At 45.6% G+C, this 22,746-nt stretch overlaps 2 protein-coding genes and 1 long non-coding RNA gene across 13 annotated transcripts in view; 1 reads left to right on the forward strand and 2 right to left on the reverse strand.

Moving 5' to 3' along the window:
* Positions 1–6,714, reverse strand: Gm20045. Its single transcript, XR_865726.1, has 2 exons — positions 6,294–6,714; positions 1–4,141 (listed from the first exon to the last, which is right to left on the reverse strand). It is a non-coding gene; the product is annotated as a predicted gene, 20045 (long non-coding RNA).
* On the forward strand, positions 4,061–21,901 carry Dedd (death effector domain-containing). Of its 9 annotated transcripts, none has more exons than XM_006496739.4 (6): positions 4,061–8,926; positions 10,634–10,685; positions 17,652–18,040; positions 18,223–18,330; positions 19,593–19,739; positions 20,228–21,731. In XM_006496739.4, the coding sequence occupies exons 3-6, from the start codon at positions 17,716–17,718 to the stop codon at positions 20,602–20,604; spliced, it is 957 nt and encodes a 318-aa protein (XP_006496802.1). In that variant the 5' UTR covers positions 4,061–8,926; positions 10,634–10,685; positions 17,652–17,715; the 3' UTR covers positions 20,605–21,731. The 9 variants fall into 9 exon arrangements, with proteins under 9 accessions (XP_006496802.1, NP_001344479.1, NP_001344480.1 ...); NM_001128609.1 differs by having other exon boundaries at positions 8,545–8,926; positions 10,653–10,685; positions 20,228–21,901; NM_001357552.1 differs by lacking the exon at positions 4,061–8,926 and adding an exon at positions 8,969–9,092 and having other exon boundaries at positions 10,653–10,685; positions 20,228–21,753.
* Nit1 (nitrilase 1) overlaps positions 19,971–22,746 on the reverse strand; it is a 5,086-nt gene continuing 2,310 nt past the window's right edge. For 2 of the 3 annotated variants that reach the window (NM_012049.2, NM_001242580.1), the window contains exon 7: positions 21,637–22,197. In NM_012049.2, the coding sequence (NP_036179.1) occupies positions 21,931–22,197 (267 nt within the window). In that variant the 3' untranslated portion in view covers positions 21,637–21,930. Of the gene's footprint in view, positions 22,198–22,746 lie in introns of all 3 variants that reach the window. The other variant, XM_006496866.4, reaches the window with a different exon arrangement.

Consider the following 22,746-nt stretch of genomic DNA (forward strand, 5'->3'; position numbering starts at 1 on the left):
TTTTAAAGCCACAGGGTTTTTATTTTAATCAATCAGAAGGTGCTTTAGGCATGCAAGAAATACAGAGCCATATCTTTACAGTGTATAAAATCATGACACTAACAGTACCCAACAAGATTATTGGCTACAAAAAGGCATTCCTGGGGAGGGGGAATTGGGGGACTTTTGGGATAGCAATGGAAATGTAAATGAAGAAAATACCTAATAAAAAAATTAAAAAAAATAGATAACAAAAAAAGGCATTCCTATCTCAGCCTGTCAGAGCTGTCTCTATGTAGAGGGATCTGCATACATCTCACATGTTTTATTGTTGTGCTTGGTTTGGTTCTTCATGTCTGTAGCCAAGATTTTCAGGAGGTCTTCCCTGGTCAAATTTAATCTTTATTAACTTTGAAGGAATCCACAGCATTTCATCTCATACATATGAAGCACAGACATAACCTCTCCCCCAGTGCAATACATTTCCTGACCTCCATTCGGAGATTACGACATTCATAGCCTGATAACTTAGCAGGACTTTCTAAAATCCAGGGTTTTTTTTTTTTCCCCCCAGCAGCTGTGCTACCTGACTGGTATTTAAATTTTTTACCCCTTCTGTTCTATGAGCATTTCCTTTAAAGTGTAGTTATATCTTTTTACAATCACTTGACCTGCATGATTGTAAGTTATATCTGTAACATGTTTTATGCCAAAATGTCTAAAAAAATTGTTTTATTCTACTGGATACACATGGAGTATCATTAGTTTCAATCTACCAAGGCATCTCCAAGATAGCTATTACCTCTAATAAATGTGCAGTTTTGGAACAATCCTTTTTACAATTTAAGAAAGCCCCTTCAAGTCCTGAATACAAACCAATTGTATGCTGTGTTACCACATGTATATACTTTAAAACTTCAAACTCTACAAAATGAAACACATAATTATTGTATGACATTGCTCTAATATGGCATTAAACATACTCTGTAGTCTTAATGTAGAATATTGCATCTCTATGAGCTGCCATTCTGCAGTCTCATCACAAGGTGGCACCCCAGGTTTTAGATTGGATTCCTGACAATTTTTTTTTTTATTCTGATCCAAAGGATTGTCTAATTTGTTCTACCCCTAGTGCTCAATTTTTTCAGTCCTCTCTTTATTTAAGTCTGTTTTAATATGATCTTTCTTAAAAGAATATATAAAATTGCAATCATTACTGAAAAGATAAGTATTTGTACGATGATGATGAAAATAAAATAAAATGGAATCCAAGTATCTTGTCATGGTAGTCTTCATTTTTTAAAACAGAACATACATTTTTTAAAAATCTCTGTAACTCTCTCCTTCCTTCATAAACATCACTTTATGATTTTCAGACTTATACATTAATTGTTCAGAAGGTAGGGGCTTTTCAGTCCCACTGTGGCTCTGTGAAATGTCCCATCTGACCTTTTGTGCACTTGCAGGCTCCTCAGGCCAATGCCTGTGGATGGCAGCTGGCTTTGCCTGACTCTGCTTGGTCTAGCAGGCTTCCCTTGCCAGTTTTCCTGGACAACAGTTGGGAGCCACACCTACCTGCCCCACCTCTGGGTAACAGAGGTACTGTTCTGTGGTTCACCAGCAGGCACAGGCCAGCTCTGGGTGCTCTGACCCAGCTCTGAGCAGTTGCTTGCCTGAGAGGTCTTGCACTGAGGCTCTGGTTCCCCACTTCTTACTTCCTGCTCACAGGCCTCCACTAGCTCCATGGTAAAGTGACTTGCGGCCCTCCCCTCCCTTAGGAAACTGCTTCTTCCCCACCTTCCCTCCAGAACTCTTCTCAGACCCTAAGCTTGGATTTCTAGCCCCACATTGGATGCACCAGACTGTCTTGAACCACTACCAGCTTCCAATAATGACACAGAGAATTATTTTTATTTATGAAAACTTAGGCCTTATAGCTTAGTCTTGTTCCCAGTTAGGTTGTAGTAACCCACCTTTGCCACGTGGCTCATTACCTCTTTCATTCTGGGCAACTGTTCGATCCCCCACGTCTGGCTGGCAAAACCTCCCACCCTATTCTTTCCCTGTCCCCCTCTCTGCCCACCTTTCCTCTCCTGCCTCAGCCATAGTCAGATCTTTATTAAATCAATCGATGAGAAGGTGCCTTAGACAGGAAAGGATGGACCCCACACACAGTGTACAAAAAGATTATCCCAACTACTACTGGAAATGCTGTTGATTTTTGTGACTGAGTGCTGTGGGTTTAACTCTGACCATCCTCCTGTTTTTCTTTTCCTTTTTTGACTTGACTGCCTTTTGATACAGTTCTTTCCCCTCCTTCTACCTGGGGGAAACTTCCTCTCTCTGGTTCAGTCACTGGGAATGAATCTATTTGTTTTCCTTACTTTTTTTTTTTTTTAATACCAAGCTTCTTTAATTCCACCTTAATTTTTTCCCCAGTTGCTCAGCTAGTATTTTATAAACAAAATATCCCGAAATGAGGAAAACAGCAGCAGCAACATAAAAAGAGGATGGGGAGAGGGGTGAAGGAGATGATGACTAGGACCTGCTGCTAAAAACCATGGGAAGGAAGCATGTTCCAGAAACAGCCCCAGCAAACCCTGTTGGCTTCTGAAACAAAGCATCTATCCGTTCCTCCTTTCCCGGCTTCTGCTTTACTGTACTTGAAACCAAGCCTCCCATGCCGCCCTGCCACATTGGTGGCACTTGTCTCTTAATGTTTCTTTTTCCTACAAATTGCCCCACTTTCATCACCAACTGTAGCTTTTATTGTTACTTTTTCTTTATTTACTACTTTGTGGGTTCTTCTGTCTCCTAACAATATCTTCTCTGTCTCAGCTATCATCAACTGTCTTCTTTTCTAACCCTAGTCTCTGACCCTCTTCTTTTGTCTCCTGGAACTTCCTCAGCCCCACACCTGAATCTCACTCCCTTTCTGCCAGTCTCTGCAGGCTGTTTTTTGTTATTTTTTTTTAAGCCTCCTGTTCCCAGAATTCCAAGATGCAACCAACACTAAAGGGCCAAATAAAATGTTATGCTACAAGACTGGGCCTGACTATCGCAGGAGGTCAGGCTGGTTTAAATAGTTAATTCAAGGCCATCCAGGGTTACATACTGAGACCCTGTCTCAAGGGGGAAAAGTACTTTTGAGGAACACAGGCCAGATTAAAATTTAAAAGGTATAAAGAGAAACTCTACAAACCATATGGCTCCATTTCTTGGCAACCTAGCCCAGGTCTTTAGTTAGCATTGTTTTGTTTCCACTGAGCTGTGTGGGAACTGAACCTGATGAAGAAGAGCCATTGCTCCAATGCTGTGTGCTCCAGCCCCAGGCCTTGCTTGTTGTAATTTCTGAGTAGGCCTCACCAAGTTGCCCAGACCTTGAGATTCTCCCATCTCAGCTTCGTGAGCATGGGGGATTATTGGCCTGTTCCATCAGGACCTGTACACTATTTTATTGAGACAAGGTGTATGTCTTGAACCTTAGCTTGCCCCAAACTATGTACAAAAAAACCTGAACTTCTGATTCTCTTTCCCCAACCTCCCAAGTGCCAAGACAATGTGCCTTTCTTTATTTCTTCTGTTTCATTTATTTTTGACTCAAGTCAACTATATCTAATACTAATTTTCTTTTGGTGTATCAAGGTGACACATAACCTTTAATCTCAGAAATAGAGAGCCAGGCGGAACTCTCTGGAATTTGGGGGCAACCTGGTACACATATTGAGTTCCAGGCAGCCAGGGACACATAGAAAGACCTTGTCTCAAAACTTACAAATAAACAACATTAAAACTTTCTTTGGTTTGTTTCAGAGTCTCTCTTTTCTCACACTGGGTGATGCTCCAGCAACTGAGCTCTGTCCTCTCCTGTGGTCGGCATAATGCTCCTGTGCAGTGTTTGAGGTTATACCTGCATTATTCAAACGCTGATTTCTGTGCTGCTCCCGTACCTGATTACAATCCTTATTCTGAGAATCTCTTGTTTCAATGTTGTAAACGTAACTATTACTCCCCAGTTATTCCCTCACTGGTCAATAAAAAAGCTGATCAGCCAATGATTGAACAGAGAAGAGGATAGGGCTGGACTTTTTTTTTTTTTTTTTTTTGGTTTTTTTTCGAGACAGGGTTTCTCTGTATAGCCCTGGCTGTCCTGGAACTCACTCTGTAGACCAAGCTGGCCTCGAACTCAGAAATCCACCTGCCTCTGCCTCCCGAGTGCTGGGATTAAAGGTGTGCGCCACCACACCCGGCTCGGGTTGGACTATTAAAAAAAAAAATCTGTTGTCCCCTTAGCCCCTACTCCCAGGATGATGACTCAGAGACTTATATTAATAAATGCCTTGGCTACAGGCTTTGGCTCATGCCCTGACTAGCTTGTAACTAACGTAATCCATTTAAACTATTCTGTGTCTACCCTTTGGTTAGTTACCTCTTCAGTCCTGGCTTGCTTTTCTTCCAGTCTCCTCAGTGTCTCTCTCAAATCTCTTTAATGTCTCTGTGTCTCCTTTTAGTCTCCATTTTTCTAGAATATTCTCTCTTCCTGCCATTGTCCTACCTTTTATTTTCTGTCTCAGCTCATTGGCCACTGGCTTTTTTATTGGCAGGTGATTCTTTTAAGAGATTCTCTCCACACTGGACTTCCTCCTAGCCAGGGCAGAGGGTGGGGCAGGGAGAGAGTCAAAGAGAAAGCAGGAGAAAACAGCTTGAGTAGAGAAAGCCATAAAATACAAGTATTTCTGGGATTTTGGCTGGGAGGCAGCAAGATTAGCTTAGAGGATGAAAATAGAGCAATACCACTCAGTTGTTGTACCATTAAAACTTGATAAATAAATATAATAGTCCAGTCTCAGTTATTTGGAAGCTAGCTGGGTAAGAGGAAAACTGTAACACTTATTAAAAAGCCACTATGTTACTGATTTTTTATTATATTTCGATGTATGCCTATGTACATGTATATGTGTATGTGTGTACCACGGCATACATGTGGAGATTAGAGGACAATTTTCTGAAGCTGTTGGCTCAGGTGACCAATCTCATGTCATTAAGGCTTGGCAGCAAGCACCTCTGTCCACAGTCATCTTTAAAGCCCTTAGATCTTTGTTACTGACAGCTGCTAGCATCCTTGAGACAAGGTCTCACAGTGTCCCTGACTGGCTTCAGCCTGCCTCTGCCTCTGGAGTGCTTGGATTAAAGGTGTTAAAGGTCATTTCACTACTGTAGCAGCATGACCTTCTGCAACTCCAGTGTCGGGGAATCTAACACCTCGTCTCTGCAGGCTCCAGGCACACATGGGGCACACATACACAAATGCAGGCAAACACTTTATATTTGCTAGATACATGAACCAAAAATAATTTTAAAAAATTGAAACAACTAGAGTAGGCAAAGTCTTCCCCATGGGGACAGAAGAGTGTCAGTGAGGAAAAACCCTCTTGAAAACTGGTACACTTACTGTTGGAGAGAAGGATAGAGACACTTAGTTCTAGAAGCATACATGAGTGACTATGGCTCTGGAGTGTGTGTGAGCCACGTTCATCATATAAACTAATGGGTTTCTGCTGGTTGTGGTGCCTCACAGCTTTAATCCCAGCACTGTATAAGCAAAGGCAGGCTGATCTTTTTAGTTCAAGGCCAGGCTGCGGATTATAGGACAGTTAAGGTTACAGAGTTTCTGAGTACATTTGAAAAAGAAAAAAGATGGGTTTTACCAAGACATCGTCACACAAGCACACTGTGTACTTTGCTCACGGCCGTTTTCTCCTCATCCCTCCTCCTCCTCTCTTGTACACCAAAGTTCTACCGTCATGCCGTATTTATATTCAAATCTACATTATATTCAAATATTTGTTTGAATCTGACTTTTACAAAACACAATACTCTCCAGTGCCACTCATCTTCCTGCAAACAAGAGGATTGCATTTTTTTTGACGGAATAAAATCCCATTCCTGTTAGCCCTTCACCTGTTGATGGGCATTAGGCAAAGTCCAAAACATAAATATTGTGACTAGTGCTACAACAAATGAACATGGATGCAGAGGGATCTCCCTACTATGTTTGATTCCTTCAGAGATCAGAAGTGACCTAGCTAGATCACTTTTAGATTTAAAAATATTTATGTGCATGTTTGTATGTGTACATGTATGCGGGGGCCCTTAGGAGAGTGCCAGATCCTCTGAAACTGGAACTGATGTCCAAAGTGTTCTAGAATTCAGTCTCTCAACTGCTGAGCCATCCCTTCAGTTCCTCTTTTTTTTTTTTTTTGGTTTTTCGAGACAGGGTTTCTCTGTATAGCCCTGGCTGTCCTGGAACTCACTCTGTAGACCAGGCTGGCCTTGAACTCAGAGATCCACATGCCTCTGCCTCCCAAGTGCTGGGATTAAAGGCATGCGCCACCATACCCGGCCCTTCAGTTCCTCTTAAGACAGAAATACACACACACAAACACACACACACACACACACACACACACACACACACACACACACACACACACACACACACACAGTGGCACATGCCTTTAATCCCAGAACTCAGGAGGCTGAGGCAGGTGGATCACGACCTGGTTGTTGTCTCAAAAAACAAAAGCAAAAAAAAATCAAACCAAACAACAACAACAACAACAAAAATCCTCTATACGGATTTTTTTTTTCGAGACAAAGGTCTCTCCTACTGTAATCGCCATGAGTATTCTCTTTCACTACAACATTACGGTTTTTAAAAAACAAGAAACAACCCCTCTGCCCCCTAAACCAGGTTTTCTGTGTAGCTCTGAGCATTTCCCCCCAGCCTGCATGTCAGTTTTCTTGTTATCAGTCATTCTATCTTGGATAAGCTACTGACAAAGGTCTTGCTAATGTACAGCCCAGTCACCTGGGAGGATCACGTTACCTCAAATTCATTCTTTTCCTTTCCTCTTTCCTTCTTCCCTCTTGTTTGAGGCAGGGTTTCTCTGTGTAGCCCTGGCTGTCCTGGAACTCACTCTGTAGACCAGGCTGGCCTTGACTCAGAGATCTGCCTGTTTCTGCCTCTGGAATTAAAGGTATGCACTACTACAAACTGGTGAAAACCTTCCTTTTTCTTTTAAATTCTCCTCCACACGACAACTTACTGACAGCTCCCCCACTTCTCCCCCTCCCCCCAATAAACACTGAGAAAAGGGCTTTTTACTTTTGCCTTTTTACTACTGGGTCTGGCTGGTCTGTTGCTCATTAAATAGGTCCAGTTTTGCCTCAAATCCCATCCTCCCGCTTCTTGAAAACTGGGATTACAAACCTTAGTGTGAGTAGCCACAAAACTTTTTACACATTGTATCTTTCCACTTGGATCTGGTTGTTACCCTATACCTCTATGTAACAACTTTCTCCAAGTTTACCTAGTGACCTTCATTTCTTCCACATTCCGAACCACACATTTTAGTCCACATCTTACCTAATCGCTTACTCTTGATACTTGTAACAAGTTTCCTTGATACTTTTCTCTGTCTGGCTTCCTGTCTGTGCCTCCTCGCTGTCCTATTTTCTGCTTCCTTCCCTCATCTCACTCCTCGAATGCACACATCCTCCTCTTTAGGCCATTTTTCTCTCTTATGGCTCCAAGAATATCCAGACATGCGCAAGCACACTTTCAACTTTCTTGGTTTCAAACCACACTAATTCATATATACTTGCCTAAAAGATATCCCGCAGATCTCTTGAAACTAAAAATAACGTAACCCAGTTATTCAAGTCAGGACACTCATATTTCCTTATCCAACACATGCCTTCCTACCTACACATCGCCACTGTCTCTTCTTTAGCTTCATAATTGATCTCTCTCCCTACCCAGCTCCACTCCCCAGGGACCGAACGTCAGGCCTAACCGTGCTAAGAACGCATTCTTCTACAGTGCTCTAACATCCTTGCGGTCTTCTTCGCTTAAATTAAGTCCAAATTGGTCTCCATCTCCAGGGCTCAAGTAATCCTCCTGCCTCAGGCTTCAGGCTGGCACTAACATGCCCAGAGCTGGCAAGCTGTGATCTCTCTACAATACAAATATAACTAACTGTTCACACCTCTGTTTAGACCCTTCAAAGCCTCTTCGACTGCCCTTAGGATAAAATAAATTTGCAAGGTCTTGAGTCATAGCTCCCTATCTCAAAGCCCTTTGTATTACCTCTTCCTTTAGCCACAGCAGGCTCTCGGCAGCTCCAGAACATACTCGAGCCCATCCCACCCCCAATTCAATTCTCAGCCGTCCTTCACCCGTCAGCTGAGGCGACTTTTCCATAGGAAAATGGGAGCTCAAAAGGAAAACACTGAAGGGATGAATTCCGAGAGAGGGTGAGAAGCGCGGCTGCGAGGTTCGGGTTTCAGAACGTCAGAGTGACAGGAAGTTCAAGGCAAAGGTGAACTCCAGATCGTGACCTTTCACCTCAGTTCACCGGGCAGTCCGACCCCCGGCCGATTCCGCCCTTACGTATCATGGCTGCCAGCCCCTCTCTCCCGAGGGCCTTCGAGCCCGATACCAGCCAGCTCGGGCGCCACCAAGGCTTCCACCTTCAAATACGTTCTCTCTCCGCTTCTTAGAACCTCCCCGCCGCCGCCGTTAGGAGAACCCTGCGTTGCCAGCTTGCCCCTAAGCAAGATGGCTGCCAGTCTCCAGCCTCTCTTGCCGACGTGAAGCTACCCACTCCCCGCTTAATGCCGCTGCCAGGCTGCCCTCACCTAGTATGGCTCCTCCGCTCATGCCTCGTTATGGTCTCGAAGCCGACACTAACCGGCCAGGTTCCGGGAGGCGCTGTGCAGGATGCAGCCACCCCCGCCCGGCCCTCCCCTCCCCCACGCCCGCGGCGGCGGCGGCGGCGGCGGAGGCGGCGGCGGCTGGAGCCCGGATGCGGCTCCGTGAGGCGCAGGCCCCGGAGAGCGGCGCGGATGGATCCAACATGGCGGCGCCGAGGCTGAGCCGAGAGTGAGGCGGCGGGGCGGCCGGCCGGCGTGGGGAGGGGGAGTCGAGTGGGACGGGGCGGGGCCGGGCGGGGCCGCCAAGGGCTTGGGGAAGGAAAGTGGAAGGGGGAGGCGGTGGCGACGTCCAGCCCGGAGAACCTCCGGAGAGGGAGGTGACGGGACGCTGCGAGGTGGGGGAAGGGGAGCGGCCGAGGGGGGCGTGCAGGGGAGATGGCAACTGTGGGAGAGGGCAGGGGTCGGGGCGCAGGAGTGCGAGCCTGGGGAGGGGCGTAAACAAGGGCCCAGGCTGGCCCAGGCCAGGGGCAGTAAAGAGGCCGAGGTGGGGAGCGGGGCTGCGAGCCAGCGCTGGGGAAGGGGTAGGAGCCGGAGGGAGAGGTTGAGGGTGTGGAGGGGACGGGGGCTGGTGGCATGTGGCTGCAGGGAGGGCTGGACTCCCGTGAGCGCCGTGGTGAGGACGTGGGAGGTGGCGGGGGTTGGGGGGGGGGGTTGGATTGGACTTGAGACGTGTGCCGGAGGGAGGTTTTTCAAAGTGTTCAAATTGGAAGCGGAAGGGCCTAAGGGGAGAATTGGGGTGGAAGAGGAGAAGAGAAGCGGGGCTTGGCGGATGGAGAGAGTGGCGATGTGCCGGGGTAACGTAGAAAGTGAGAGACCCGGAGGAAAGTTTGAAAGGAAGGGGGGAAGATAGGGCAGTGGAGCTGCACGGGTGATAGAGGGTTTGGGGGTTTCCCTTTCCCCCCTGTGGAAGGGCAGCAGAGTTAAGCAGTATCAGTTGCAGCCAATTTTAATTGCCAGGCGCTTAGCTTTTAATAGGGTGGGAAGGGCAGAAAGGAATGGTCATGTGGGTTTGGAGAATTGGGGTTGAATGAGGGTTCAACCGGATTTGCTTTCCAAAACACCCGCTTGCTTCCTTGTTTTTCCTGGTTACAAATAGGGAGATTAGTAAAGCTCTTTCCTAGGTTTCTTTTTTTCTTTTCTTGCAATTAGCATTACAAGAATAGGGAAAGAGACTTTTCTGGAGCCTTATATACCAAGGTGGAGGCTCTGGAAGCCTGAGGAGGAAATAGAAGAGACAGACTGGCCTCTAGGTAACAGGCTAATTAAATATGCTTACCTTTACTGACCCTCAAGTTGTAGGAGGGGGAGGAGGTGTCAATATGCGTATTTAGGAAAAAAAACAAAAACAAAACAAAACAAAACCACCGTTTCCTACCGGAGTGTAGACGTGAGTGGATGTTGCTTTAGTGGTCATTTTGTTTTCATTGTGTGCTGAGGGAAGAGGTGAAGTTTGAGTCTGGCCTCGTGAGTGACCTGATGGGAAGGAAGAGCTGTCTTTGGCTGTAACTTTCCCCCTTCCAGTCCCCCTACCACTCATGTTGTAAGAAACTAGACGGAATAAGGTATTGAGGAAGGCGAGACAGTATCAGGGTGATGGTTCATTCCCAGAAGTGTTGACTTGGAACCTTTCTTGCTATGAGCCATTGAGACTAGAAATTTTGAGGGGCTGATACGATATTGTGGATTTGGTCAGTTTGAGTTCTCTGTAATTTGGAATAGTTCAGCCAATGAAATGACTTTAGGCTTAGATGACTTTTTTTTTTTTTTTTGGCACTGACACTTGACTAACTGTGGACCTTTGAAGTTTCAAAATAAAGCTTGAAATTTTGCTCTTTTACCCCCCCCCTTATTTGTTTTTGTTTTTGTTTTTGTGCTGGCTTTGAAACTTGTGCTAGGAAGAGCCCTGGGGATTTAAGTTTCTTGCAAAGGTAAGTCTGGAACTTTTTCTTGTTTGCACACAATGGGATGGAATGGAAACGGTATGATGCACTGGGGTAGAACCTGCTTAAGGAGGTAGATGCTAGGGCAAAGGAGTTCACGCTCTCTGAGTTCGTTGCTCAGGTAACTGGAGAGATAGGCAGAGGGAAAGGGGGTATTAAGTGTCCTGGGACGAGGTCCCAGCTTTGGTTTGTTTTTGTCTACCCTTCTGGTCAGCTCTGAGTGAAACATTTAACATATGGAAAGCTGTGCTCTTGTACATTATGTATGAGATATTTCTCCAGGAAGGTGACGGAGGCTGAGGTACTTCAGTGAGAAGGCTCCCCCTCCCTAGTTCACTGTCTCTCCCAGCAGTTCAGAGTTCTTGGTTTCTTTTTTTTTTGGGTGGGAGGGGGGTTCAAGACAGGGTTTCTCTGTGTAGCTCTGGCTGTCCTGGAACTCACTCTGTAGATCAGGCTGGCCTCAAACTCAGAAATCTGCCTGCCTCTGCCTCCCGAGTGCTGGGATTAAAGGCGTGCGCCACCACTGCCCCGCTTCTTGGGATTTTTTGAAAACATACTGTGTAATTCTGCCCTCCAAATATATTTGGTTACACTTTCCTGGTCCCGCCAGCAAGGCAGAGCTTCATGAGCCCTTAGCTCTCTTCAGGATTGCCCAGGTAGTTTTTGCTTCAAAGTTCAAGCTGTCCGTCCTTTCTGTAAGACAGGATCTCACTTTGTAGTCCTGGCTAGCCTATAGTTTGCTATGTAGACCAGGCTGGCCTCAGACTCAGAGATCCATCTGCCTCTGCTGCCCAACTGTGGGGATGAAAGGGATGCCACTATACCTGGCTGTTGTCATTTTTTTTTTTTTTAAGTTCTTCCACATGACTTTCTGGTAAGGGCTTCTGAGAGAGTCAAGTATTTCTTTTTTCTTGTAAAAATATAGATGTAATTCCTCTTAAAAGCTAGACTGCCAGTTTCATTTAAAGATAATTCTTTTACACATCCTTTGCTTCCGTAAGTCAAAGTACTTTAAAAAGTTAGAAACCCTGTCTTGAAAAAACAAAAAACAAAACAAAACAAGTTAGGATTGTCATTTCTGGATGGGAGGATCTAGACTGCGTAGGCACAGAAACGCAGTAGAGAGTAACCTATCAGGAGGAAACTGTCTAGGTACATACAGACTCTTGTTGGCTCTTACTACTTCAGACCTCACTAAAGGAAAATGAACTACACCTCCAGGAAATACAGTAATTGATCAGAATCTAGAATTTTTCTGTGCTAGGGATGTAGCTCCGTGGTGGAACACTTACCCACTTAAACCCAAGGCCCCTATGTTGGGTCCCTAGTACAAAAAAAAAGTGCACTTTAGTATTTGAACTACAGCAAGGACATCCAGTGGGTCAGTGTATTTGTTTATAGCTGTGGAGGGTTTGGTTTGGTTTGTAGGGTCTCACTGTGGAGACCAGGTCGGCTTTGAACGCAGAGATCCACCTGCCTATGCCTACCAAGTGCTGGGATTGAAGAGAGTGCACCACCCTTCCCTGCCTACTGTGGCTCTTGCTTCTTGATATTTAGCAGTATTTGAGATGACCAACACATGTGTTCTTGTTCATCTGCTTGGAGGAGGGTGTTCTGGTATCTTTCATCTAGGAGTGTGTGTCTAGGCTGGGCTCCCTGGCCACTGAAAGCTGAGTATAAATTCACTTTAAGAGAAAGTTGGTGATGTTCTTTTCATCCTGAAGCTAGATTCTTAGACACCCTGGCTGGGTTGCTGAGTTAGCTCACAATCCTGGATGATAATTAAGTGGGGAGAGCTGCCTATCAGCCTGCGTGCCCGCCTCTTGACATTATTCTGGGAGACGTGCCTTGGGAAATGCTTGCTTCTGTGTTTTGCTTCATTGGCTAGTGTAAGTCTGATTAGAGACCTAACAAGGAAGGGCCTGCTCTCTAGTCTTGTTTTGGGATTTTATAAATGGCACTGAAGAGCATTTGTATTTGTCTTGAAGTTGGCATTTTTCTTATTCCCACAAAACTCCAGATTGAACTGGGTCAAAGTAGACCTCCAGGGACGGACAGGAGGGGGTATGTCTGCCACCTGCTATTCACCTGAATGGCAACGGCAGGTGATGGAGGATGCATTGCTGGGGTGAGGTGATTGCGATAGTGGGATTCATGACTTAAGTGAGCCTATGTCTGACTGGCCCTCCTTTGCTTCTAGAATAAGACTGAATTGTTTCAGGGTGAAGACACCTCACAGTTTCCTTCTGTAGATCTAATAAGGAAAGTGACATGCACCCTTTTGAGCCTTCATCATGGTTCTCTTAAAATCCGATTCCTCAACCTTAACTACTGTAGGCCTTTTGGTCCTGATGTCTTTGTTGTTAGTGATTACCCTGTGCCTTATATGGTGTGTAGCAGTGCCTTGGCCTTGTCATATGCTGGTGGTGTAACTCCCTCTCCACAAATCTGGACAATCAAAACTGTTTGCAGCCGTTGCCAGATGTCCCCTGGCAGAGCAGACTGGTGGAGAACCACTGACCTAAGAAGCTCTGTGATTTCTAGCGCCTTGGATGGTCTGGCCTGGGACCTGGGACTTAACAGTCACTCTCCCCCTGTCTAGTGAGAGGAGTGATTTCTCAGAGGATTGAGACCCATTGCAGGATCACATTGATTATATAATTAGGACTATAGTGTTTTCCTTTATTTTGCCTCATTTTCTAGGGACAGAGTATGTGTATGTGGGGGTGGTTTTTCTTAATTGCTTGGGTTTTAAGGACACTTTGAATTAGGGAAACCAAGCAACAGTCTGCTCCTCCGATTGGTTGGGTATGAAACCTGCCCATCTGTTCTCTCTGGGATCCTTATAGTCAGCAGCTGGCCAGAGGGAGCAGTGGGGTAGGGACGATGGCAGAGTCGCTCGCAGGGGTCTGAAGGGAGCTCAGTTTTCCCCCACTGCCTACTTGAGTAAGAAGGCATTTTTCCTCAGCAACCCCATTTGTGCTGAGTGACAGCAGGTGAAATGAAAGGAAGAGATAAGGCTAACCAGTGTCTGAATAATGATTTTCTCAGCTGTTTCCTATACTTTAGGTGAAGTACCTAAGGCTTTCAAAACTACATGTGGGTCATATTTATTTTTTACTTGGGATTCTCCTCCCTGTCCCCAAAGGAGAATCTGTGCATTCCTGGTTGCCTTACTGTGGGCGAAAGGACCAGGCTCTATCGTGTCTCGGCTAACTCACCATCGTGGCCCTTCTGAAGGAGCTTACCATTGTGTTGTTCTTCTCTCTTTGGTACTAGAAATGGAATCCAAGGCCCGTCTTCTAGCGTGGCCAGTATCTTCCACGTGTTAAGTGGTCAGAACCCCATCTTGTTGAATAGGGTGGTTTGGTGTGAGTAGTTTTCTGTGGTATGGAGACAGCTCTGACTAGGCAGAATATGTGCACGGTTACTGAATACTACGTGTCTCTGTGCGCACTCCCCTCTCCCCCATTCTGAGACGGGTGTCACTGTATAACTCCGACTGGCCTTGTGTTTGTAGTCTGTCCCAGCCTTCCTCATTCTGGGATGATAGATATGCAGGAACACCACCATGCCTGGCTTACATATTTCTTTCATGCTCTTGGGCTCTGATAGGTTTGGTTTTCGACTGGTGTTGCTTGTATTAACCTCCTGCGAATTAAGCTCAGTTCTCAACAGCAGGCTGCGGCCACAGCTGCCTACTGCTAAGTGTGATGAAGATGAAGATGACTTTGACTTAGCACTACTTCATAAACCGTGCGGGACCAAAATAATTTTAGTACACTAATGTAAAAGAAATGTTCAGTTTTCTGTACGAGCACAGAAGACCACTTAAGTCATCCTTGGAGATAGAAAGTTGACCCCCACCCCCACCCCTTTCTAAGATAGTCTTAGTCATAGCAGCTGGCCTCAAACTCCTTGAGATATGCTTGCCTCTGCTTTTGCATTAGTGGGATAAAAAGCAAGAAGCTTCCATGCCCAGCTAAATTGTTGGGTTTTCTTTGTTTGCTTGCTTTTTAAAAATTTTTTTTTTTTTTTTTTTTGGATCAGGGTTTCTTTGTGTAGTCCTGGCTCTCTTAGAACTCTCTCTGCAGACTAGGCTGGCCTTGAACTTATAGAGCTGGGATTAAAGGCATGTACTACCACCATCATGGCAATGACAGTAAAGTGAAAGGAAGGGCACATTTAAGAAATAGTGTGTGTGCTACAGTAGGAATTAAGATCTGACTGGATGGCTGGAGTTGTGGTCAGGGCGGAATGGTAACTCGGTACACTACTGTCTTGAGAGGTATGAATGACTGTAAAGTGGAGGTGAAAACTGTTAGTTCTAGATGATTGGTTGATGACATGACACAGGGTGAATTCGTGAATCAAGCACAGAGCTGTGATTGATCTTTGACAAGGGTTTGTTATATGCCATCTATAAGGGACTGTTAGGTTTTGTTTTGTGTTTATATTCTGTTTTTGAGACCCTAAAGCCCAGACTGGACTCAGACTCCCAACCTTCCAGTTTGTTTGTTTGTTTGTTTGTTTCTTCCTTTCTTTCTTTTTTCTTTTCTTTTTTTTTTTTTTTTTTTTTTTTCATGACAGGGCTTCTCTGTGTAGCCCTGCCTGTCCTGGAACTCACTCTGTAGACCAGGCTGGCCTTGAACTCAGAGATCTGCTTGCCTCTGCCTCCCATTGACTTTAAAAAGTGTGCACCACCACTGCCTGGCTCAACCTTTCTGTTTCATGAGCTAAGATTATGGCATGTGCCACTATAATCACTTGCCACTGAACCTTTGAAGTTAAAGGACATGCTTAAAGTCACATTAAACTAGTTCTAACTAGTGATTTATATCATCTAATTCAGCTTCTGTAGCAAAGATTGAATTGTCTACTTTTCAGTTTTGCCTATATTTAAGAAATGAGCCTGGAAGGTGGTAGCACATGCTTTTTTAATCCCAGCTCTAAGGAGGCAGAGACGGGTGGATCTCTGGGAGTTCATGGCCAGCCAGGTCTACAGAGAGTGAGTTCCAGGACAGCCAGGGCTACACAGAGAAACCCTGTATTGAAAAGCAAAACAAACCAAAGAAAGAAAGGAAGAAAGAAAGTCAGCCAGCCAGTCAGCCACGTGTGGTGGTGTATGCCTTTAATCCCAGCACTCAGAAGGCAGAAGCAAGTAGATCTCTTGAGTTTAAGGCCATCCTGGACATAGTTTTAGGACAGCCAGATTTACATAGTGAAATCATGTCTTAAAAAATAAGCCGGGTGGTGGTGGCACATGCCTTTAATCCCAGCATTTGGGAGGCAGAGGAAGGTGGATTTCTGAGTTCAAGGCCAGCCTGGTCTACAAAGTGAGTTTCAGGACAGCCAGGGCTATATAGAGAAACCCTGTCTCGAAAAACCAAAAATAAAATAAAATAAAATAAATTAATAAAATAAAATAAAAAATAAATAGAAAAAGAAAACGGAAATAAACGAATTGCTTAGGAGTGGGGAAAAGTAATTTCTTTTTTTTTTTTTATATTTATTTTTTACGTAATGTCTAAAGGCAGAAGGGGGCATTGGATCCCATTACAGATGGTTTTTCAGCCACCATGTGATTGTTGGGAATTGAACTCAGCCCCTCTTTTGTTAGTTTTTTTAAAAAAAGATTTAAAATGGTTTGAGACAAGGTCTCACTGTGTAGTTTTGGCTAGCCTGGAACCTCATAGAGATCTACCTTCCTCTATTTACTGGGATTAAAGCTGTATACCACCATTCTAAAAACCAGAAATTTAATTTTTATTTAGTTATTTGTGTGACTGAAGGTGCCTCTTGAGGTCTCAGGCCAGAGCTGGAGTTACAGGTGGATGGAGCCTATCCCTGTGGGTGCTGGGAATTGAACTTAGGTCTTCTGGAGGAACGGCTGGTGCTCTTAACCATTAACACCTCTAACCCCTTTGAGACAGGGTTATGTTATTTAACCCTGGCTGGCCTAAAACTCTGTGGAACACTAGATTGGTTTCCCATTCACAGAGATCCTCCTGAATTCTAGGTTCAAAGGGGTACACTGCTACACTTAGATATTGTTCTGTTACTATGTATATTTTGTTGTTGTTTCTGTAAGACTTGAGAATACAGACCAGGTTTTCCTGGAATCCGATCCTCCTAACCTTAATCTCCTGAATGCTAGCTACAGGCATGTACCTCCATGCCCAGCAAATCGGTGTTTCAGGGGACTAAAAGCAGTGTTTTGGAGACAAGAGGAACATTTGGATAACATTTAAAAACCAGCCAACCAACCAACTAACTTTGAGACAGTTTCATATAGCCCAGGCTGGCTTTGATCTTGCCCTGTAGCTGAGGATAGCCTTAAACTCGTGAGCCTCCTTGTGTTTACCTCTCAAGTGCTGGGGCTTTAGGCAGCTTTACCAGACTAGCTTATTTTGCTTTTGAGATAGGGTCTACCTTATATCTCTGACAGGACGAAACTTGCTGTGCAGATCAGAATGGCTTCAAACTTAAGGGTAATTCTCCTGCCTCTGGCTCCTGAGTGCTGTAATTATAGGTGTATACTCTCATACCTAGCTGCAACAGAAACGTCTGACCTATGCAGTACTAAAATCACAAAGCATTCTCACTCCAGGATCTGACTGTATCCCTTGTAGGATCTTGACTCAGGGCATCGTCTGTTGAGTATGAAAAGCATTTAGCATTGTTTTGTTTTGCTTTTTTGTTGTTGTTGGTTTTTGCTTTTTTGAGACAGGGTCTCTGTAGCCCTGAGTGTTCTGCCACTCTGATCTACTTGCCCCTGCCTCCTGAGTGCTGAGATGAAAGGCGTATGCCACCACACCTAGCATAAACACTTTATGATATTTAATAAACATATTAAGCTGAGCTTCATTAGTAGCACGTTAAGATAATAAAGATAAATAAAATTGGTGGCTACCAGTGGCCCCATGGCTCATGGGGTCTTGTCTTATCTTACAGATCACTGGAGATTGCAGCTGCTGAGCAGAGATTCTGGAAAGCACTCTATTTCTGAGCCTCTAGCATGGCGGGCCTAAAGAGGCGGGCAAGCCAGGTGTGGCCCGAAGAGCGTGGGGAGCAAGAACATGGGCTCTACAGCCTCCACCGCATGTTCGACATCGTGGGCACCCACCTAACACACAGAGATGTCCGAGTGCTTTCCTTCCTTTTTGTTGATGTTATTGATGACCATGAACGTGGACTCATCCGAAATGGACGTGACTTCTTATTGGCACTGGAGCGCCAGGGCCGCTGTGACGAGAGTAACTTTCGCCAGGTGCTGCAGCTGCTGCGCATCATCACTCGCCATGACTTGCTGCCCTACGTTACTCTCAAGAAGAGACGAGCTGGTGAGGCCTTATGGGGTCTGGGGACACACGACTAAGAGAAGCTCTGTGGGAGGCCAGGAGTGAGTAGTGCAGAGTCTACAGGGCGGGGCGGTCTTGACCTGGGGAATACCTAGGAGAACAGAGATCCTTTGGGAGAAGAAAGATATGTACTTTTTCTTGAGTGACTCCTTCTCCTCCTGCAGTGTGCCCTGATCTTGTAGACAAGTATCTGGAGGAAACATCAATTCGCTATGTGACCCCCAGAGCCCTCAGTGACCCAGAACCGAGGCCTCCCCAGCCCTCTAAAACAGGTGAGAGGATACTACTTGTAATTTTCATAAGCAGGAGAACATTGTTCCCATCACATGTGTGGCTGCGCCAACATCAGTGACGGGATACAGTCCCTCTCCATCCACCCCATTAAAGACATTAAAGTCCCTGTCCATTAAAGACAATCAGGAGCTGGGGAAATGGCTCACTCGGTCAAGTGCCAGCTGCATACTCATGAAGACCTGTGTTCAGGTTCCCAGCACCCACACAGAAAAAGCTGGGTAATAAAGTGTCTGCAATCTCAGGGTTGGAGGCAGAGACAGGTGGATCCCTGGGGCTCATAGAGGCAGCCAGCCTTGGCACACTGCTGAACTCAAGGCTCAATGAAAGCCCTGGTCTAAAGAAAGATGGTGAGAGGATTGAGGAAGACACCTAATGCTGACCTCTGACCTTTACATGAGGCACACTCACATAGGAACACATCTATGTGAACATGTACACACATAAAGCAGGTGAAGTATACTTTGTCTAGGTCTAGTGTTTATTCTCCTTTTAGGTTACTTTTTAAAAATCAATTTATGTGTAAAAGTATACTGTCTGCATGTAGGTTAAGCCATCACTCCAGACCTTAGGTCAGTTTTTAAAAAATTTTTTCTGTATGAATGTTTGCCTGCATATTTGCTTGTGTGCCTTGTGTGTACCTGGTGCCTGTGGAGGTGAATCTGGGTCCTCTGCAAGAACTACACGTCCTCCTAACCACTGAGCCATCTCTGCAGCCCCAACTTTTATTTTTGGGACTTCCTATTTAGCTTGGGTAAATGCAGAACCCTGTGTAGGCCAAGATGGCCTTCCTTCCTTAGCCTTTTTTGTTTCTCTGTTTTTGTTTTTGTCTTGTTTTTTGAGACAGGGTTTCTTTGTGAAGCCTTGGCTGTCCTAGAACTTACTCTGTAGATCATACTGGCCTTGAACTCAAGAGATTCCATTACCTCTGCCTCTGCCTCCCAAGTGTTGGAATTAAAGGTGTGCACCACCACCTGGCTTCCTTTCTTCACCCTTAAGTGCTCAGATGATAGATTTCTTCCACCATACTTAGTGCATGCCACCTGCCACCCCATTGCTAGGGCTGAGTCCAGATATTCATGAATGTTTGACAGACATTGATTATTGGGCTATACCCCTCAGCCTTCAGGTTATATCACCAATACTTTTATTCTCAAGTCTAGATGGTTCCTTTGTCTATTCCAAATGAAAGATTTGAAGTTCTACTTGTCAAACCGTGTTTTCCCACCTACTTTCTGCTCAGTGCCTCCCCACTATCCTGTGGTGTGCTGCCCCACTTCGGGTTCTCAAATGTGTAGTAAGCGGCCAGCCCGAGGGAGAACCACACTTGGGAGCCAGCGAAAACGCCGGAAGTCGGTGACACCAGACCCGAAGGAAAAGCAGACATGTGGTAAGGAAATTCAGGGACTTTAACGTTGTAGACTTGAGGGAAAATATAAAGAACTCCTGGGATGATGGGCAGTCTGTAGTTCAGTGCAAGGCAATCTTTGCTGTTTTCAGGTCAGGTTTAGTTTTCATGAGAACTGTTCTTTTCAGCAATGGTATATTACAAATCTTTTTAGTTACTATTAAAGAAATGCCAACGTCATTCTTATATAGGATGAACCAAGTCAAGACAGAATTAAAGTAAATTTGTGCAACTTTTTAATAAGACAGGTCTTCTAACAAGGTGCTGTTTGTGAGTGGCCTGAGCAGAGTCATTGTAGGGCATTGTAGGGCAGCTCCAGAATTGAAACCAGTGACACAGTGAAGAACTAGTTCTGGGGAGAGGTAAAGAAGCTGTGAGAAGAGGGAGGGTCTCAGCCTTGCTTGCTTGCTTTTCTAGCTTTGGTTGTAAACACAATCCATTATAAACCATGCTCCTTAAAATTCTCCCAGATATCAGGCTCCGAGTTCGGGCGGAATACTGCCAGCATGAGACGGCTCTGCAAGGCAATGTCTTCTCCAATAAGCAGGACCCACTTGAGCGCCAGTTTGAGCGCTTTAACCAGGCCAACACTATCCTCAAGTCCCGGGACCTGGGCTCCATCATCTGTGACATCAAGTTCTCTGAGCTCACCTACCTCGACGCATTCTGGCGAGACTACATTAATGGCTCATTATTAGAGGCACTGAAAGGTGTCTTCATCACAGACTCTCTCAAGCAAGCTGTGGGCCATGAAGCCATCAAGCTGCTGGTGAACGTGGATGAGGAGGACTATGAGCTGGGCCGACAGAAACTCCTGAGGAACTTGATGCTGCAGGCATTACCCTGACCTTTCCCCTTCTCACCTTTCTGGGGACTGTTCGCTCCGTCACCTCTGGAGCTGACATACTGTTCTGGGGTTTGTTCTCTACCCTTTCCAACCAATCACACCGCCTTTTTTTTTTTTTTTTTTTAAAAGGAAAAGACAAAGGAAGGTGGAAGTGGTGTCCCTGCCCTCCCTGCACCCATGTGCCTGGGCTTCCCCGTTTCCTGTTGCCACTTACCCTATTGTGTGTCTACAGCCACCTTACCACTGAGCCGTAAGACAAGTGTATAGGGACAGGGTCTCTGGAACACAGCCTTTGTAAGGGATTGAACACTGCTTTCAGGTGCATTGAGGGGTAATCAATACTTATGGCTTTATGAGGGCTCTTAAATTTTGTCTGAAAAACCAAAGGGCTGTGAGTAAAGGAGCTATGTGGAAGGTGGGACTCTGAAGTGTATTTTGGAAATTAATTACCACCTTCTTCCAAATTATAGAATTTTTTAAAAACAGAGAAGCTGTGGCCCTTTGCAGTCTCTCCTGGCCTTGGTGCTGCTCCTCTCTGCCTTTCCTTCATTCCACAGCGGGAACTGCTGTCGTATGGATCCCTCCTTGTCCCTGTCAAATGTTCAGCAAACTTACAGAGGACTGGGCCAGCCTGATCGATCACCCTCCCAACTGCGATGTGTATGTGAACACCAGTACACAGGACAGTGGAGTAGAGGCTGCTAGTTGGAGCACACTTTCTCTGAAGAGGAGGAGGGGGTGGGGGGTATGACATTTTCCTTCCCTTTTCCAGTGAAAATAACTCTTACCCCACCCCAAGGCCCTTTCCCTTTGCTTCCTTCTTGCTTGAGAGAAAGTGGGGTATTTAGTATCAGCTCCTCCTGTTCCTCTGCCCTCCCTTCTCCCATCCTTTGGAGAGCAGGACTAGTACATGCACTGAGCACCGCACTTTCTTAGGTAAGGAGGCATGTTTGAGGCAGGAGGCTGAGGAGTGAAGTCCAGTCAAGCAGGTACAATTCCACCTCCCCTTCTAGCCCCCAAAAGACATGTCCAGACATTATGATTATTATATTTTTTTTTCAATGCCAGTGCTGCTCAGCCCTCAGCATAACTTCAGTTTTCATGAAATAAACAGTGACTATATAAAATCCCACTTTTCTGAAACTGAAATCTGAGGTCAGGTCAAAGTCTCTTCTTTCCCATGGACTTGATTAAGCCTGTGTTCCATTAAGAGAGGTTAAAGTTCTGCAAGTGAAGGGAACCGTGCTTGTGTCCTGCCTACAAGTCACAGTAGCATCACCTCCCAGTTGGCTGTGTCTGTGTCTTAACCAACAGAAGTTAAAAGCATTAAGAGAGTGGATGACCCAGACTGCCATAGAGGTCAGGTCTGCGGTGCTGGAACACAGGCAGGTGTTGGCGCATCTGTTGTAGAAAGTGGAGATCAATTCGAGCAAGGCAGAGGCCTGGTCCCTCGGAGCAGCGGGCCACCACTGTGCCCCACGGGTCAACCACCATGCTATGGCCATAACTTGCTCTTGTTTCATGGTGGCGTCCACACTGCGCTGCTGCTATTACATAGCACTGAGATTCAATGGCGCGGGCCCGCAGCAGCACCTGAGGATGAGACGTGCGTTGACTCCAGAACATACAGCGTTTAATAGGCAAGTGACAAGAAGCGGGCACTGTGGGCCCAATCTTCTCACTAACCAACTAGAGTTAATAACTAACTCTTTAACATGACTCACACCTAGCTAAGAAATGAATTTCCTCACCAGATGAAAAGGAAGAAAATCAAGTAGAAAGGAGGAGTGTTTGTGTTTTGTACTTTTGAGATAAGGTCTCCCTGTGTAACCCTGGCTGGCTTAGACCCACAGAGATCTGCCTGCCTTTGCCTCACAGTGCTGAGATGAAGAGCATGCACCACCATGCCCCACTCTTTGAAGGTGTGGGTTGCTTTTTTGTTTTTGAGACAGGGTTTCTCTGTGTAGCCCTGGCTGTCCTGGAACCCACTCTGTAGACCAGGCTGGCCTCAAACTCAGAGATCCACCTGCTTCTGCCTCCTGAGTGCTGGGATTAAAGGTGTGCACCCCCACTGCCCAGCTTCTATTTTGTTTTCTTTTTTAGTCAAGGCATGCTGGCTTTGAACCTGTGGCTATCCACTGA

This window comes from Mus musculus, chromosome 1 (assembly GCF_000001635.26).
Source record: "Mus musculus strain C57BL/6J chromosome 1, GRCm38.p6 C57BL/6J".
Classification (NCBI taxonomy): domain Eukaryota; kingdom Metazoa; phylum Chordata; class Mammalia; order Rodentia; family Muridae; genus Mus; species Mus musculus.

What these genes read in the sequence shown, in the direction of transcription:
- Dedd (XM_006496739.4), top strand. Translation starts at nt 17,716, where the DNA reads ATGGCGGGCCTAAAGAGGCGGGCAAGCCAGGTGTGGCCCGAAGAGCGT. An exon ending in TCCCCAGCCCTCTAAAACAG is followed by an intron (nt 18,331 to 19,592) that starts GTGAGAGGATAC and finishes CTTTCTGCTCAG; the next exon opens with TGCCTCCCCACTATCCTGTG. An exon ending in GAAGGAAAAGCAGACATGTG is followed by an intron (nt 19,740 to 20,227) that starts GTAAGGAAATTC and finishes AAATTCTCCCAG; the next exon opens with ATATCAGGCTCCGAGTTCGG.